Raw genomic sequence first — 15,433 nt, 5'->3', positions numbered from 1 at the left:
CTAGGCAGCACGGCCGGGCGTGGAGCCGTCTTCGCGCCTGGGAGCCGTCGCCGCGCCTGGGAGCCTCCGCCGCGCCTGGGACAGCAGGGCCTGGCGGGAGCCGCCGCCGCGCCTGGGACAGCAGAGCCTGGCGGGAGCCGTCGCCGCGCCTGGGACAGCAGGAGAGAGACGGAGAGGAACTGGGAGCCTAGACAGCAGTACTGCAGTACTCGGTCACGGTCTGGAGAGGAATCGAGGGCAGTCCACTGGAAATGAGAGCTTTTTGGTGTTATTTCCTGTAACGGCGTAAGAAACGAACGTAGTGTTGCAGTATGGAACGGAAGGACCTTTTTGGTGTTATTTTCTGTAACGGCGAAATTTTGATGGTATTTTCCGAATATGACGAACTTTCAATGCTAGAGGAATAATTTTCCCAAATAGAAAACAGGTAGCCCTCAGCCGCGCCCGCGCGTGCGGTCGATGCCAGTTAGCAATGGGCGACCCCCTCGCCGCCCTCCTTCGCAGCGGCGGCAATCCTCACTCCGTACACGGCGTGGCCATCAAGCTTGGCTGCATTGTCTCCACCTTTCTTTGCAACAATCTTCTATATGCCTACCTGAGGCGCCAGGTCCCCGCGGACGCCCGCAGGCTGTTCGATGAAATGCCCCGCCGCAACCTGGTGTCCTGGTCCGTCGTCATATCCGGCTCCGCCCACCATGGCGTCCTCGCGGAAGCGTTCGCGTTGTTCTCCCACATGCTTCACGGCGCGGGGCACGGAAGCTGGGACCGCCCGGACTCGTTCACGCTAGGGGCCTTGGTCGCCGGGTGCTCCCGTGCCAGAGATGTCGACGCTGGCATGCAGGTGCACGCTTGCGTGGCCAAGTTCGGCGTCGACGAGGATGATAGCGTCGCGGCGGCGTTGGTGGACATGTATGCCAAATGCGGTTGGGTGGACTCATCGTGGCGGGCCTTCACGCTCGCACCACAGCGGAGCGTCCTAAGCTGGACGAGCATGATTGCCTGTCTGGTCAACCAAGGTTCGTCAGGTTACTATGACACATCACTTCTGCTGTTCAAGAAAATGCTGGCATTAAAGGTTTGGCCTACCAATGCGACGTATTCTTGCATCCTGAAGGTGTTTGATACGCCCGATTTGCTATCCGTTGGAATGCAACTTCATGGCTGCTTGCTGAAGATGGGAACGGAGGTTGACACTGCTTTGGGGACTGCCTTGATGACGATGTATGGCAGGTGTGGTGGAGTTGATGAGATACCTAGGTTGGCTTGTCGTATAAGGCATGATGCGCTTTCGAGGACTGCCCTGCTTGGCGCTTATGCACGTACTGGATACAATGCAGAGGCAATTGGTGTTTTCAAGGAGATGATCATGAAAAATATGGCAATTGACCAGTCAGCTATGACTGGTATGCTGCAGGTTTGTTCATCCTTTGGACAACTGAGAATGGTTCGGCAGGTACATTGTTATGCTTTAAAAACCTTCTTCAAGTTGGATACCTTACTATTGAATGCCACCATCACTGTTTATGGCAGATGTGGTGATATCAATAGTGCTGAAACTGTATTTTATCTAATGGAGGAAAATGACATCATATCATGGACGGCATTGTTAACTTGCTACACTCAGAATGGTCTTGATGAAGAGGTACTCTTATTCTTTAGGAAAATGCTCCGGAAAGGGTTGGGATCTCCAGTATTTTGCATCACTAGTGTGCTACGAGCCAGTTCTAGCATCTCAAATCTTGCTGTTGGGTTGCAAATCCATTCGAGGACTCTGAAGCTAGGTATTGATGATGATAATTCTGTACAGAATGCACTCGTAACCTTGTATGCTAATTGTGGAAGTGTTCAGGTTGCATTGAAGATATTTAACTCAATGAGTAATAGAGACATCGTCACATGGAATGCATTACTCACAAGTTTTTCACAGCATGGCAGTGAGGTGGCAGCCATTCAGCTTTTTGATCTGATGCAAGAAGAGGGGATCTGCCCAGATGCTTACACTTTTGTTGGCCTGCTATCATCTTGCAGCAGAATGGGCCTTGTAAAAGAAGGCTGTGAGTACTTCAATGAAATGAAGGAAAAATACAACTTGGAACCCAAGATGGTTCATTATACCTGCATGGTTGATCTACTTGCTCGTGCTGGAAGATTTTGTGATGCAATGGACTTCATTGATGCAATGCCTTATGAACCAGATCAAATATTGTGGGAAGCTTTGCTAGCTTCATGTAAGGTTCACGGAAATTTGGGGTTAGGAAGAATAGCAGCTAAGAAGATTCTGGAAATTACACCACATGATTATTCTGCATACATTATATTATCAAGCATTCATGCTTCAGTTGACATGTGGGATGAGAAATACTGGAATCGCACTGTATTCGACACCCAGCGTGCAAGAAAGGATACTGGAAGGAGTTGGATTGATGCACAAGAATTATCAGAGAATATATTCGATGCATTACAAATTGGAGTGACGTAATGTTAGTTGATAATGCTTCTATTTCAAAACACTAGGGGTGTGTTACTCTCCATGGTTGCAGTGAAGTGTAGTGGTCTCAATCATAAAACATCGACAAGCGGAACAAAAGATGTCCATGGATGCAAGCAAACCATGGTCTCAGTGTCAAGCATCGAATAGAACTGACCCATGTCAGATCATCACCGAAGAACATATATGATATGGTGCATAGGGCAGATTTTTATCTTTTCTATGGTGTGGGACACAGTTGCAACCTTTCAGTGATTATCTTTCTTTAAATTTGTGATGCTTTACGATGCTGCCAATGTTGTAAGCTGTACAGAGGGTGCTGCAGTTAGAAAGTATATTGGTATTTTCTCTATTGTCAGCCAAAGTTTACAGTGATGATGGAAATACAGAGATATCTCGGTTTAAGTTTTTTATGTTCACCTGCTGTGGGAGCTTAGTATGACAGTCCAACTCTTTATCAGTATGCTTTGTGATTCCTAAATTAACTATAATTTTCTATGTTTGGGACCAGATATTCGTGCATACTGTTTTGCACGTCAAATGACATGGTAGAGACATGGCATAAATGAGTGAGAGTGCTGAAATTGAGGTCATTCTGTAATGCCAATATGACCCTTTACCAGGATTCTGTATATCCTTGCAATTCTTAAATTCCATGTTGTGAAGTTCATTGTGGAGATCAAAAGAATTCGGTGACATTTGCTATCTACTAGTGCCTATTGTACCTTCTAAGTGGCTTATAAAGGAATTTCATGTTTCGCAAAATGATCACAAAACCTCATTAGAGGTAATTTATACATGATGGACACAACACAAATTGATGAGGAGCAAATGAACAACTGTAGAGCTGAGCTGCTGCTTTATATTGCTTGAAGTTCCTAATAATGCTGGGAAACTTATAGGTACTCTACATTGTCATGTGCGGACGCACCTACACCAGGCGCAGGCGCGCCCGCGACGTGCGCCGGGTAGAAGAGCGCGCGATACGCGCGGGCAGTTAGGCGCACGCGCTGGTTTGTTATAGATAGATAGGATTACTATCTGTTTCAAGTTCCTAGAATTAAGGAGAAGATGTAGGGTGCTGGTTGTTAGGAAAGATAAGATAGCTATCCCTAGAATTAAGGAGTAATTATCTCCAGTTTGTTAGGGCCGATCGGCCATATATATATGTGTAACTAGCCGGCTGGAGAAAGCAAGCAAAGTTTATTCTCTCTAATCTCTCCTCTGCACTCACCAACAAAGCCTGCGGCTAAGGGGCAAAACCTCGCCAGAGAAGACGGGTCGCGACTACGAACTGCGTAGTCGAGGCCCTGCTGTCCGGGGATACTCAGCCCTTGACAACCTGGTATTCGGTTCCAGACGTTCCTCGTCTTCCTCCGCGCCATCTACACAACCCACCACCACCGCTGTGCCCCTGAACCGACACCCTCTCCAACGCACCGCAACTGCTGCACCCGTACCCCGCCCACCAACATCACCACCACCAGTCGACGCCACTTCAGTTCCTTCAGCCATGTCGGCACCAACTACTGCTGATGTGGCCAAGATGATCGAGGACCTGTCCAACACGGTGACGAACCTGCAGATGACCATGGTCACGTTGCAGAAGGAGAAGTCATCTTCTTCGTCGACTACCAACGGGGGCATCGACGGCCAACACCACAATGATCGTCCCCCGCGGTTCTAGAAATTGGATTTCCCCAGCTACAACGGTATGTTCGATCTATTGATCTTCATCAACCGCTGTGAATCGTACTTCCACCACCAGCGAATCATGGAGGAGGAGAAGGTCTGGATGGCATCCCACAACTTGGAAGATGGCGCGCAGACGTGGTACATCCAAATCCAGTCGGACGAAGGTACCCCGTCGTGGTGTCGATTCAAGGAGCTGCTGAACCTGCGGTATGGGCCGCCGCTGCGTTCTGCGCCGCTGGCCGCATGTCGGCGCACTGGCACGATCACCAAATATCAAGATCGGTTCCAGGCACTCCTACCTCACGCCGGACCACTCGAGGAGTCACAGCGGGTCCAACTCTTCACCGGAGGCCTTCAGCCACCTCTCAGCATTGACGTCCGCATCTAGAACCCACAGTCCCTGGTAGCCGCCATGAGCCTGGCCAGGCAATTCGAGCTGCGCGAGCAGTACGCCGCCCCGATATCTCGGGGCACAAAGCTGCACATGTCCTCCGCCTTCCATTCCTAGACGGATGGCCAGACGGAAGCTGCTAACCGCGTCATCGTCATGTACCTACGCTGCTTCACAGGCGATTGTCCTCGATAGTGGCTTCGCTGGCTACCGTGGGCTGAGTACGTCTACAATACGGCCTACCAATCATCATTATACGAGACACTGTTTTGGGTGGTCTACGGTTGCGATCTGCCCTCCATCCGTTCCTACGAGCCTGGTGAGACTCGGGTAGCAGCGGTGGCCAGGGAAATGGAAGATCGCGATGCCTTCCTCGACGACGTTCGCTATTACCTAGAACAAGCGCAGGCGGTGCAGAAGCGCCACTACGACCGGCAACATCAGCCAGTGTCGTACCAGGTCGGCGACTGGGCGTTCTTGCATCTCCGTCAGCGCGCGACCATCTCCCTTCCACGCTCGGCCACGGGAAAGCTCAAGCCCCTCTTCGTTGGGCCCTACCGCGTCACTGAATTGATCAACGACGTCGTTGTTCACCTGGAACTGCCACCAGGCGCCGAATTTTTTGTATTTTGTCCCTTTCTCAAAAAAAAATTCACGTTTAGACCTTAAAAAAATTTAATGTCATTTTTAGACCCTCTGCTCGGCGCCATAGCCTATGGCGCCGAGGTAACACATCTCGGCGCCATAGGCTATGGCGCCGAGGTACGTGCTACGCTGGCACAACCTGAATGACGTGGCGCCAACGTGGTACCGAGCTCGGCGCCAAGATCTATGCCGCCGAGCTCAGATGTGTAACAACAAAGCATGTCTAGCTTAGTCGGTAGAGTGCAAGGCTTTTAACCTTGAGGTTGTGGTTCAAGCCCCATGGTGGATGTTCAATATTTTTTTTTGTCTTTGTCACTAATTTGTTTTTTTGTTGTCCATATTTTTCGTTTATGTTGCTGATTTGTCCGTCCAGATTTATTTTTCATCTAGCTTTTTTTTGTTTTTATGACTGATTTATTTATTCATCTAGATATTTTTTGTTTTTGTTTTTGTTTATTCAAACTCCGTGACGCAAGTACCATGCACATAAGTAACCCACCCTATGGAAGTACGGAGTACTTTATAAAATCATCAAGTCACTGTTTATTTATACCTAGTATATTTATATTTTGGACTCTAATTATAATCTTTTTGTTTATTAAGTATATTTATATTTTGGACTCTAAAACTCCAATAATCTAATGTATTCGAAATTATACTTTTTAATATTAATTAAAATTTATCATAGCTAAACCGGTGGCCGCTAACCAATGCAAGTATATTTATATTTTGGACTCTAAAACTCCAATAATCTAATGTACTCGAACTCACAACCTCAAGGTTGCGTGCATTATTGCGCCCGTGACTGCGATGCACCATAGCTAAACCTGTGGCCGCTAACCAATGCAAGTACGTTTCCTTAAGCTTAATAAACGAAAAAAACGTACTTGACGATGAGCATGCACATGCACGCACCATGCATCACACCTTCATGACTTCATCTACTACATATACCGGCCGGGCCGACATACCCGACTCACTGTGAGATCGATCGATTAGGACGACATGCATGTATGCGTCCTCTCGCCGTCGAGGTCCCCCCTGGCCAGGCCGGCCGGCCGGCTTCAATAATGCAGAGCTGCAGCTACTGCAAGAGGAGGAGGGAGGGGCCTGCGCCTGCCCCTGCGTTTGCGTTGCTTGCAATCACAACGGTGCTGTCAATGGATCACATCATGGTTTCTTAATACTTTTTGTCTTTGTCACTGATTTATTTTTTTGTTGTCCAGATATTTCGTTTATGTCGCTGAATGGAAAGGTTAATTAAATTCGCGGATTAAATATACTGTTTAGTTAGTAGTATGTAAATTAAATATAAAAGTGAGGGATTGTACCCCTACACACAGACACAAGCTCACAAAGTATTTTGTCCACTTGAAAAACTTAAATTTTGTCTCATTTGATTTTTATTGTGGTTAGCTGAGCAAACAAGGGGGAAAGTTGACCGCTTGCGGCCACTGTGGCACACAGCCGCTGTGCTCGCTGGATAAACAAAAAAATATGGACGGATAAACAAATCAGTCACAAAAACAAAAAATCTGGATAATAAATAAATCTAGACGGACAAATCAGCGACATAAATGAAAAATCTGGACAACAAAAAAAATCAGTGACAAAGACAAAAAAAAGTATTAAAACATGCCCATCATGGGGCTTGAACCCACGACCACAAGATTAAAAGCCTTGTGCTCTACTAACTGAGCTAGACAAGTTTTGTATACATAATAGAGCTCGGCGCCAAGATCTATGGCGCCGAGCTCGGTGCCACGTCGGTGCCACGACGTCCGTTTGTGCCAGCGCAGCACGTACCTCGGCGCCATTGACGATGGCGCCGAGCAGAGGGTCCAAAAATGACATTAAAATTTTCTAAGGTCCAAACGTGTATTTTTTCCGAGGAAGGGCCAAAATATAAAAAAATCGGCACCAGGCGCGCGTCTCAATGATGTGTTCCATATTGGCGTACTCAAGAAGTTTGTCGAGACTCCGCCTAGTTCCAGAACCCCTCTGGGTCAAGCGAGCTCGCCTGGCGCGTAGAGTTCGCCAAGTGCTTGTGCACTGGCGCGGCGAGCAGGCTTCGTCAGCTACATGGGAAGATCTCGACGACTTCCGCTCCTGGTTTTCGGACCTTCAGCTCGAGGACGAGCTGGACGTCGAGGGGGGGATAGATGTCATGTGCGGACGCACCTACACCAGGTGCAAGCGTGCCCGCGACGTGCACTAGACAGAAGAGCGCGCGATACGCGCAGCCAGTTAGGCGCGCGCGCTGGTTTGTTATAGATAGATAGGATTACTATCTGTTTCAAGTGCCTAGAATTAAGGAGAAGATGTAGGGGGCTGGTTGTTAGGAAAGATAAGATAGCTATCCCTAGGATTAAGTAGTAATTATCTCCAGTTTGTTAGGGCCGATCGGCCATATATATATGTGTAACCAGCTGGCTGGAGAAAGCAAGCAAAGTTTATTCTCTCTAATCTCTCCTCTCCACTCACCAACAAAGCCTGCGGCTGAGGGGTAAAACCTCGCCGGAGAAGACGGGTCGCGACTACGAACTGCGTAGTCGAGGCCCTGCTGTCCGGGGATACTCAGCCCTTGACATACATTCTATGTAAATGCCAATTGCTCCATACAACTTGTCCATACTAACAGCGTGGAATGGTTTTTATTGCTCATACAAAAATGAATCTTATTATGGTAATGTAGTGCATGCTTTCTAGCATTAGTTGGTGTGTTACATACGAACTGTTTGTATTCTTAAAACCTACAACATGCTCCAGTGGTGGCCCTGTTTTGTTATTCCTCTTCCACTTCTTGAAAAGGAAGTGGAACAACCTTCACCGCTCTGAACTTGCCTGCATTGTTTAGGTGTTCATTCTCCAGCCTGACATAAAAGTTTATTATTCTTTAGTGTGACTTTCATGTTTATACCAAATCGAAAAGTTCCCATTTACTGCTTGATTTTCTAAAGACGTTTACCTGTAGAAGTTCCAGTGACCTCGTCGTATCACTTCAAGTGCTGCTAAAAAGAACAGAGTTACTCTAGAATCCAGGCTTCCAATATTAGGGTGGATGACAGTCTGAAGCCAAGCAAGCCTCAAGACAAGGTTCAGGCCCTGTAAAATATGTGAGTCTCTGTAAGTGAACTATCTATTTTTGCTTTGGAAGTCTTGACGTAGAGCTTAATGATTTGAAAACGCACCATGGATACGAAATAAATGTATTTTTGTTTAAGTATCAAATCATTACGAAGCCAGGCATTCTTGGAGTTGAACTGTAGAAGACCCCAGTCCTTGACAAAGTCCCAGTACAGTTGATAGATAGTTGCAATACTTGATACAATGATAACAAGTGACATCCACCCAGTACTATTGTTATTCTCATATGCCACCTTTGTTCCTGCAGCAAGCATGGCTGACACATACTTCCCAAGGTTGACAATATGGTTTATATCCCCTTCATCAAACCATCTCCGTGCGCACTGTAGGATAACAGGAAATAAAGGTACCACTAGCTTAGAAATAGCCTTTAGAAGAGACAAAAAAGAAGGGACACTATGATGCCGTCATATTCAATCTTACTACCTCCAGATGGAAAGAATAGTTTTTTTTGAAATAAGTACAGTTTGAAAAATTGATTATTGATAAGTTCCTAAATTTTCATCTCCAAATGTACTGTAACAATATTATATGTTATTGGCTTCTATTGTTACACTACAATTAAATTATTTATTTGCATATAAATTTTTGGAGAGCATGTCAATGTCCAAAATAACATTGTTATTTTGTGGTGAGTGGCACTGAGGGATTGTATACCTGCATGGCTCTCCAGTAATAAGGCAGGAAGGATACTGCATAAGCAAGGTCTCTAAAGTTTTTAACTCTTGTGCAGTATCCATAGTCTTGTGTCATGTAGCTGCCTGTTATGTAGTAACATGCCAAATACTCCAGGCTCCTGAGCAGTGGTACCTGTTTGTCAGAAGTCATTGCATTCTTAGAGGATGTTTGGTTACTTTAGTCATCCTCCTAAACTTTAGAGACTAAATTTTAGTCCCTAGAAATCCTGTTTGAAGGACCTATTTTAGTCACTTAGTTTGGTGTTTTAGGGACTAAAAATGACTAAATTATAGTCACTAAAGTTTAGAAGGTGAGAACCAAACACCCCCTTAGTCATTTGATACTGATACAATCATTTATTCTCGAGTATATAGTAGCCTGTCGAGTTGTAACTCAGATAAGCATTTATGGTAGGAGGATTTGGCCAATCATGGCCTTTAGGGAATAGCTTAAGGCATTGTTTGAATATACTAGAGCTAATACTTAGCTGCTAAGATTAGCTGTAGACATCAAAACATTCTAGCTAATAATTTAGCTATTAGCTACTTTTAGCAAATCAGCTAACTATTAGCCACTTTTAGCAAATCTGCTAATAGTTAGCCAACTATTTGTTAGCTATAGCTAATTTTACTTGTGACTTTTAGCCAGTATTAAAAAAGGTCCTAAGTTTGCCTAAGTGAACTTGACCAATCTTTAGTATTTAATTAAATTATTACCTGGCTGCAGAGCTGATCAGCCATAAAGAAATCAACCATGACAACCTGCACATATACAAAAAAGTTACCAGCTTGTTCCCTTTAAAATTTAATTGGAAGTTCTGAACATATCTTAAGTAATTGTGCTTAAGAAACTTGCCTTATAAAAGGGTGTCAGAATGATGTTTCTGATAACTCTAAGGAATTGGTAACGGCTTGATTGGTAGACGATGTTGAAAGGGCAGACTAATATGAACAAGAACACCTGGATAGAGGGAGCACCTTATAAGCTCATAAATTTCAGATGTAATTATGAACACATCAGTTAAGTTCAATAGTGCATACCAGAAGTAAGGACCCTGGTATCGCTTGGACAACGCCTGATGAATTTCCTTTAACAATTATTGCCAGGTGCGCAAACATTGCACCAACAACAATTGTCATGGAAGCAGTGCATATCAAGAACACGTCTCGGTACTTGAGCTCTTTAGTAGGCGTGAATTCAAATATGAATGTGTGGTTTATGCGTGTCTTTCTCCACATGAAGATGTTACACCCATAGATGAAGAGATGCAGGAAGAAGAGGCTGAACATGCTGCAGTTTGGGATCATGTATTGTCAGCAATGGCATAACGGTTTTTCTTTTTTCAGGAACTGCACAGCGGTAACTGATTTGGCATTTTGAGAGCTCACCTAAGAACAGGATAAGAAGTTGACATGTACACCTTGTTTGACTGCTGAGTGTACATTCCAGCAACGCGTGCCATGATACAGTAACCTATGAACAATGCTATGAAGCCGCCAGTGGATACTCCTGGAAAATTTACATGCCTGTTTAAAGATCGGAAAAACCTATGGTGATGAAGGAATGGAAACCTTGTCAAAAGTTATTACCAATGAAAAACGTAGTACAGTGTGACTCTTCCCGCTGATTTGGCTTCAGATACACCATTGCTTTCCGTCTGTCACCTTCTGTGAAATGTCTCAAGAACAGCTCCTCCACATCGTCCATTAGCCTGACTGCCTGTTAAGATGAAAACCGCGCGCAGTCAGGAGTTTTGGAGCTGAGGTTGAATGAAATCAGAATTGCTCCAATATTGTTTCAAAATACCTTGTCAGAGCTGTTGTAGTAGGAGCTCTCCACTGCTTTGAGGTAAATTTGCTGCACTTCCTTTCCTGTAACCTGAAACACGGAAAAATATATAGCTTCTGTCATCAGGATTGTTGCTCTTATGAGATAGGGCACCATCAAAGGAGAGCAAGAGATAGGAGCAGAAACCTTGTCAAATTTCTTGAGGATCTTCACAAAGGCCATCATGTTCAAGCTCCTGCAACGAGCGTGCCCTCCTTGTCAGTAATGCATCCACGTACGTTCAAGTACAAGAAGCCATGTCGCAGGCAGAACCAACTACGCATACCGGTACGTCTTGAGGTAGCCCAGTCCTTTGTACAGCTCAACCAGAGCACCTCTGATCATCTTCTCCGCCTGGTGCACCTTCCTCTTGTTGATGCTCAGCTTCTCACTGCCGTCGGTACCATGCGCGCCAGTCTTCTTGGACTGGCTCGGCATGTCCCCGAACAGCAGTTCGCGTATGGCGGTGACAGTCCTGGAAGGCGTGGTGACCGGGATGTTGATCCTCACACTCCTGCCCTGGCCGGAGAGTGTCCTCGTCATTTCTTCATTCGGCTTGCAAAGTCTCCCAGATTCACTGAGACCTTGAGACACGGGTCCTTCACCACTGCTTATCTTGGCGGTAGCATCGCCGCCGTTGAGCTTTTCTTCACACTCTTCTTCTTTCTCTGCAATTACCCTGAGAGATTGGCCTCCTGTAACTTTTGAGACGCTATGTCAGGATCAGTTTATACAATTAAGTCAATCCAACAAGTCTACAGGAGTATTGGTCTCACCGAGCTGAATGGACCAAGAAACGGAGGGGTCATCCGTGTCGGCAGCGCTCCCCCCGCGCCGTGCCTGCTGCTGCTGGGTGACGGCAGCCTTGAGCTCGAGGAGGATCTGCAGCTGCCGCCGGAGCGACTCGCCGCGCTCCAGGAACTCCCGCTCCTCCCTCTCGTAGAACCGGTTCACCTTGTTGAGCTGCTGGTCCAGCCTCTGGAAGAAGGCCTTGGCCGCCTCGGCGTCCGCGAACCCGGCGCCATCCGCCACCGCCGTATCGTACACCTCCCCGGCCACCGCGCCGTCGACGCTCCTGTCTGTGGCCAGCTTCCTGTGCACCTGCATTGTATTGCACACGCGGCATATGCATGTTAGTATGTTATTATTACAGTACGTAGTATTTGGTGACAGTGGCAGTGCATGCCTGAATGGCGGCAGGCGGCTGCCCAAGGGGGTGGAAGAAGGGCAGCCTCATCGCCCAGTGAGCCGGAGCCCTCGCCGGCGCCGCCACGGCAGCCTCTCCTGCCGCGGCCTGCAGCTTCTTGACGTCCTTCTTGAGCTGCCAGTAGTCCACGAAGGCGTCCTTCCATTCGGGCACCAGCTGGCCCTCGAACCGCTTGGAGAACTTCACCATTGTTGCACCCTGCTGCTTCCTGTTCCTCCTCGTCCTCCGTAAAACAGAGAGGGAGAAGCAGTGCAGTGCTCTGGGCCGGGGTGGTGGTGCGTCTCAAGGGAGGGGAGGCCATGCTGGTGGGGGTGCACTTATATCGTGTGCATGGCCGGGAGTGCTGCAGAGTCAAGTTCATTATTGGACAATTAATTGGAACTAGAATCTAGTGTCACAGGGCTAGGTTCGCACATTCTCAAATACCTGTGGAGGAGGCGGGGGAATTCTTGCCTACGGCCGCCTTATACCTGTTCTGAATTGTGATCACTAGGCTGACAGGGAATGTTAACAAGTCGCTGTGCTGGGTTCTAGTGGACAGGGGAGAGAGGGAAAGTGGGAGCGAGGGTATTTTATTTTATAGGATGGATTGACGCGTAGCGCATTTGGCTCGGGCTGCAAACTCGCATCCTTTCTGTAAAGTAACGCTGGTGATGGTCGCCATGTACCAGAATGCAGAGAGTTGGGTAATAATGCAGGTATTGGCAACCATCGAGACCACCAGTGGCTTTCACCGACTGGTTAAACCCATGCATGTTCTCAAAGAAACCTTCTAGGAAGTTGGCCAAATCTTGGAAAATTTTCATCAAGTACTACTTAACGTCTGATTTAAACAACTCTTCCTCGCCATCTGAGAAGGGTCGGTAGGGCCTCTGTACACCCATGTGAAGTTGGTCTTCACCTCCAAGGGGACTAGGCGCTGAATCCATCCACATCCGCATGCACGACAGACAACCTGAGCTTCTTTATTTTGGCAATATGGTTTGAGGCCAAAACTATTGAATCGATAAACTTGGGGGTAGGGTCACTCAGTGGCGGACGCATGATAAAATTTCAGGTGAGGCGATAACGTATAAGACAAATTAATATACTAGATCGTTTGATAAAAATAGTTCCATGATAATAACATGGAGATTAAGTGATAATATGAGTAGTGTTCTAAAATAACATGAATATCGAAACTTCATTTTGGCCACCCTAAAGGAGAGTTGGAGAGAACAAAGGGGTGGACTGGCGGGGACTGGACGTTAGGATGAAGCAGGCGCATCAACACGTCGGTGTGGAGAGTCAGCGACTCCACCGCAAAATGACGACGGTGAGGCGACAATAGGCATGGGATACCGAGGGCAGGCGACGATGCGACGGTAGATGGTGACGACGAGGCGAAAGGCAGTGGCAGCAAGCGACAGCCATTGTCGCGTTGCGACGGCGCAACGGGACCCTTGTGAGATAGCCAGGGCGGGTGTTGCTGTGATGCCAAGGTAGAATCCTACTAATAGCCTACCCATCCACCGGTGCGGATTAGAAGGCAAAGTAGATGTACTGCGTGCAAGATCCCGACGTGGCGACGAGCACCACGACTCGGGTGGGGAGTGGGCTGAGTAGTGAAGCACCGAGAAAAAGTTAGATCAAAATCTAGTTTTCATTAAATTTAGTCCAACCTACTATATAAAAGTTTATTTATTTTATTATATATCTAAGTCTATATAAAAGTTTATTTATGTTATTATATATTTAAGTCTATGTATAAGAGTTTATAAAAATCAAGGTGGGGCCGTGGCCCCCATTGCCCACCCCTTGCGTCCGCCACCGGGGTCACTCATCCATTCTGATAGTCGCCTAGAGGGGGGGGTGAATAGGGCGAAACTGAAATTTACAAATATAAACACAACTACAAGTCGGGTTAGCGTTAGAAATATAAACGAGTCCGAGAGAGGGGGCGCAAAACAAATCCCAAGCGAATAAGCAAGTGAGACACGGAGATTTGTTTTACCGAGGTTCGGTTCTTGCAAACCTACTCCCCGTTGAGGAGGCCACAAAGGCCGGGTCTCTTTCAACCCTTCCCTCTCTCAAACGATCCACGGATCGAGTGAGCTTCTCTTCTCAAATCAAAGCCGGGAACAAAACTTCCCCACAAGGGCCACCACACAATTGGTGCCTCTTGCCTTGATTACAATGGAGTTTTGATCTCAAGAACAAGTGAGAAAGAAAAGAAGCAATCCAAGCGCAAGAGCTCGAAGGAACACAAGCAAATCACTCTCTCTAGTCACTATTGTGTCGTGTGGAATTTGGAGAGGATTTGATCTCTTTGGTGTATCTAGAATTGAATGTTAGAGCTCTTGTAGTAGTTGGGAAGTGGAAAACTTGGATGCAATGAATGGTGGGGTGGTTGGGGTATTTATAGCCCCAACCACCAAATGTGGCCGTTGGGAACCTGTCTGTTCGATGGCGCACCGGACAGTCCGGTGCACACCGGACAGTCCGGTGCCCCCTGCCACGTCATCACTGCCGTTGGATTCTAGCCGTTGGAGCTTCTGACTTGTGGGCCCGCCTGGGTGTCCGGTGCACACCGGACATGTACTATTTGATGTCCGGTGCACCGGTATGGGCGTGCCTAACGTCTGCGCGCGCTGCGCGCGCATTAAATGCACCGCAGGGAGCCGTTGGCGCCGCAGGGAGCCGTTGCTCCGCTGGCACACCGGACAGTCCGGTGCACACCGGACAGTCCGGTGAATTTTAGCGGAGCGGCTGCCGCGCGAACCCGAGGCTGGCGAGTTCTGGAGACCGCGCTTCCTAGGAGCACCGGACATGTCCGGTGCACACCGGACAGTCCGGTGAATTATAGCGCGCCGGCTTCCAAGAATTCCCGAGGGCGAAGAGTTTGAGTTGGTGTCCTCTGGGCGCACCGGACACTGTCCGGTGTACACCGGACAGTCCGGTGCCTCCAGCCAGAGGTGCCCTCGGTTGCCTCATGCTCCTTTGATGAATCCAACACTTGGTCTTTTTATTGGCTGAGGGTGAACCTTTTACACCTGTATAATCTACACACTTGGGCAAACTAGTTAGTCCAATAATTTGTGTTGGGCATTTCAACCACCAAAATTATTTAGGAACTAGGTGTAAGCCTAATTCCCTTTCAATCTCCCCCTTTTTGGTGATTGATGCCAACACAAACCAAAGCAAATATAGAAGTGCATAATTGAACTAGTTTACATAACGTAAGTGTAAAGGTTGCTTGGAATTGAGCCAATAAAACTACTTACAAGATATGCATGGAATGTTTCTTTCTTTATTTAGCATTTTGGACCACGTTTGCACCACATGTTTTGTTTTTGCAAATTCTTTTTGTAAATCT

At 47.1% G+C, this 15,433-nt stretch overlaps 2 protein-coding genes across 3 annotated transcripts; one reads left to right on the top strand and one right to left on the bottom strand.

The window, feature by feature from the left end:
- Window positions 1-357: 357 nt before the first annotated feature.
- Window positions 358-3,124, top strand: LOC109940209 (pentatricopeptide repeat-containing protein At3g62890-like). The gene is made up of 2 exons (XM_020539487.2): window positions 358-1,016; window positions 1,115-3,124. Exons 1-2 carry the CDS (start codon window positions 473-475, stop codon window positions 1,120-1,122), a joined length of 552 nt encoding a protein of 183 aa, XP_020395076.1. The 5' UTR covers window positions 358-472; the 3' UTR covers window positions 1,123-3,124.
- Window positions 3,125-7,813: 4,689 nt separating this feature from the next.
- Window positions 7,814-12,598, bottom strand: LOC103630022 (phosphate transporter PHO1-3). Of its 2 annotated transcripts, XM_008651116.3 has the most exons (15): window positions 12,505-12,598; window positions 12,058-12,421; window positions 11,648-11,972; window positions 11,158-11,572; window positions 11,019-11,067; window positions 10,851-10,922; window positions 10,634-10,763; window positions 10,433-10,553; window positions 10,085-10,334; window positions 9,900-10,004; window positions 9,761-9,805; window positions 9,024-9,176; window positions 8,411-8,689; window positions 8,188-8,324; window positions 7,814-8,092 (listed from the first exon to the last, which is right to left on the bottom strand). In XM_008651116.3, the coding sequence occupies exons 2-15, from the start codon at window positions 12,265-12,267 to the stop codon at window positions 8,005-8,007; spliced, it is 2,379 nt and encodes a 792-aa protein (XP_008649338.1). In that variant the 5' UTR covers window positions 12,268-12,421; window positions 12,505-12,598; the 3' UTR covers window positions 7,814-8,004. The 2 variants fall into 2 exon arrangements, with proteins under 2 accessions (XP_008649338.1, XP_008649339.1); XM_008651117.3 differs by lacking the exon at window positions 12,505-12,598 and having other exon boundaries at window positions 11,158-11,566; window positions 12,058-12,356.
- Between the last annotated feature and the right edge of the window lie 2,835 nt (window positions 12,599-15,433).

Source organism: Zea mays, chromosome 6, assembly GCF_902167145.1.
Source record: "Zea mays cultivar B73 chromosome 6, Zm-B73-REFERENCE-NAM-5.0, whole genome shotgun sequence".
Lineage (NCBI taxonomy): Eukaryota > Viridiplantae > Streptophyta > Magnoliopsida > Poales > Poaceae > Zea > Zea mays.
The sequence above is the reverse complement of the archived record's forward strand: the minus strand, read 5'-3'. Positions and strand labels throughout refer to the sequence as shown.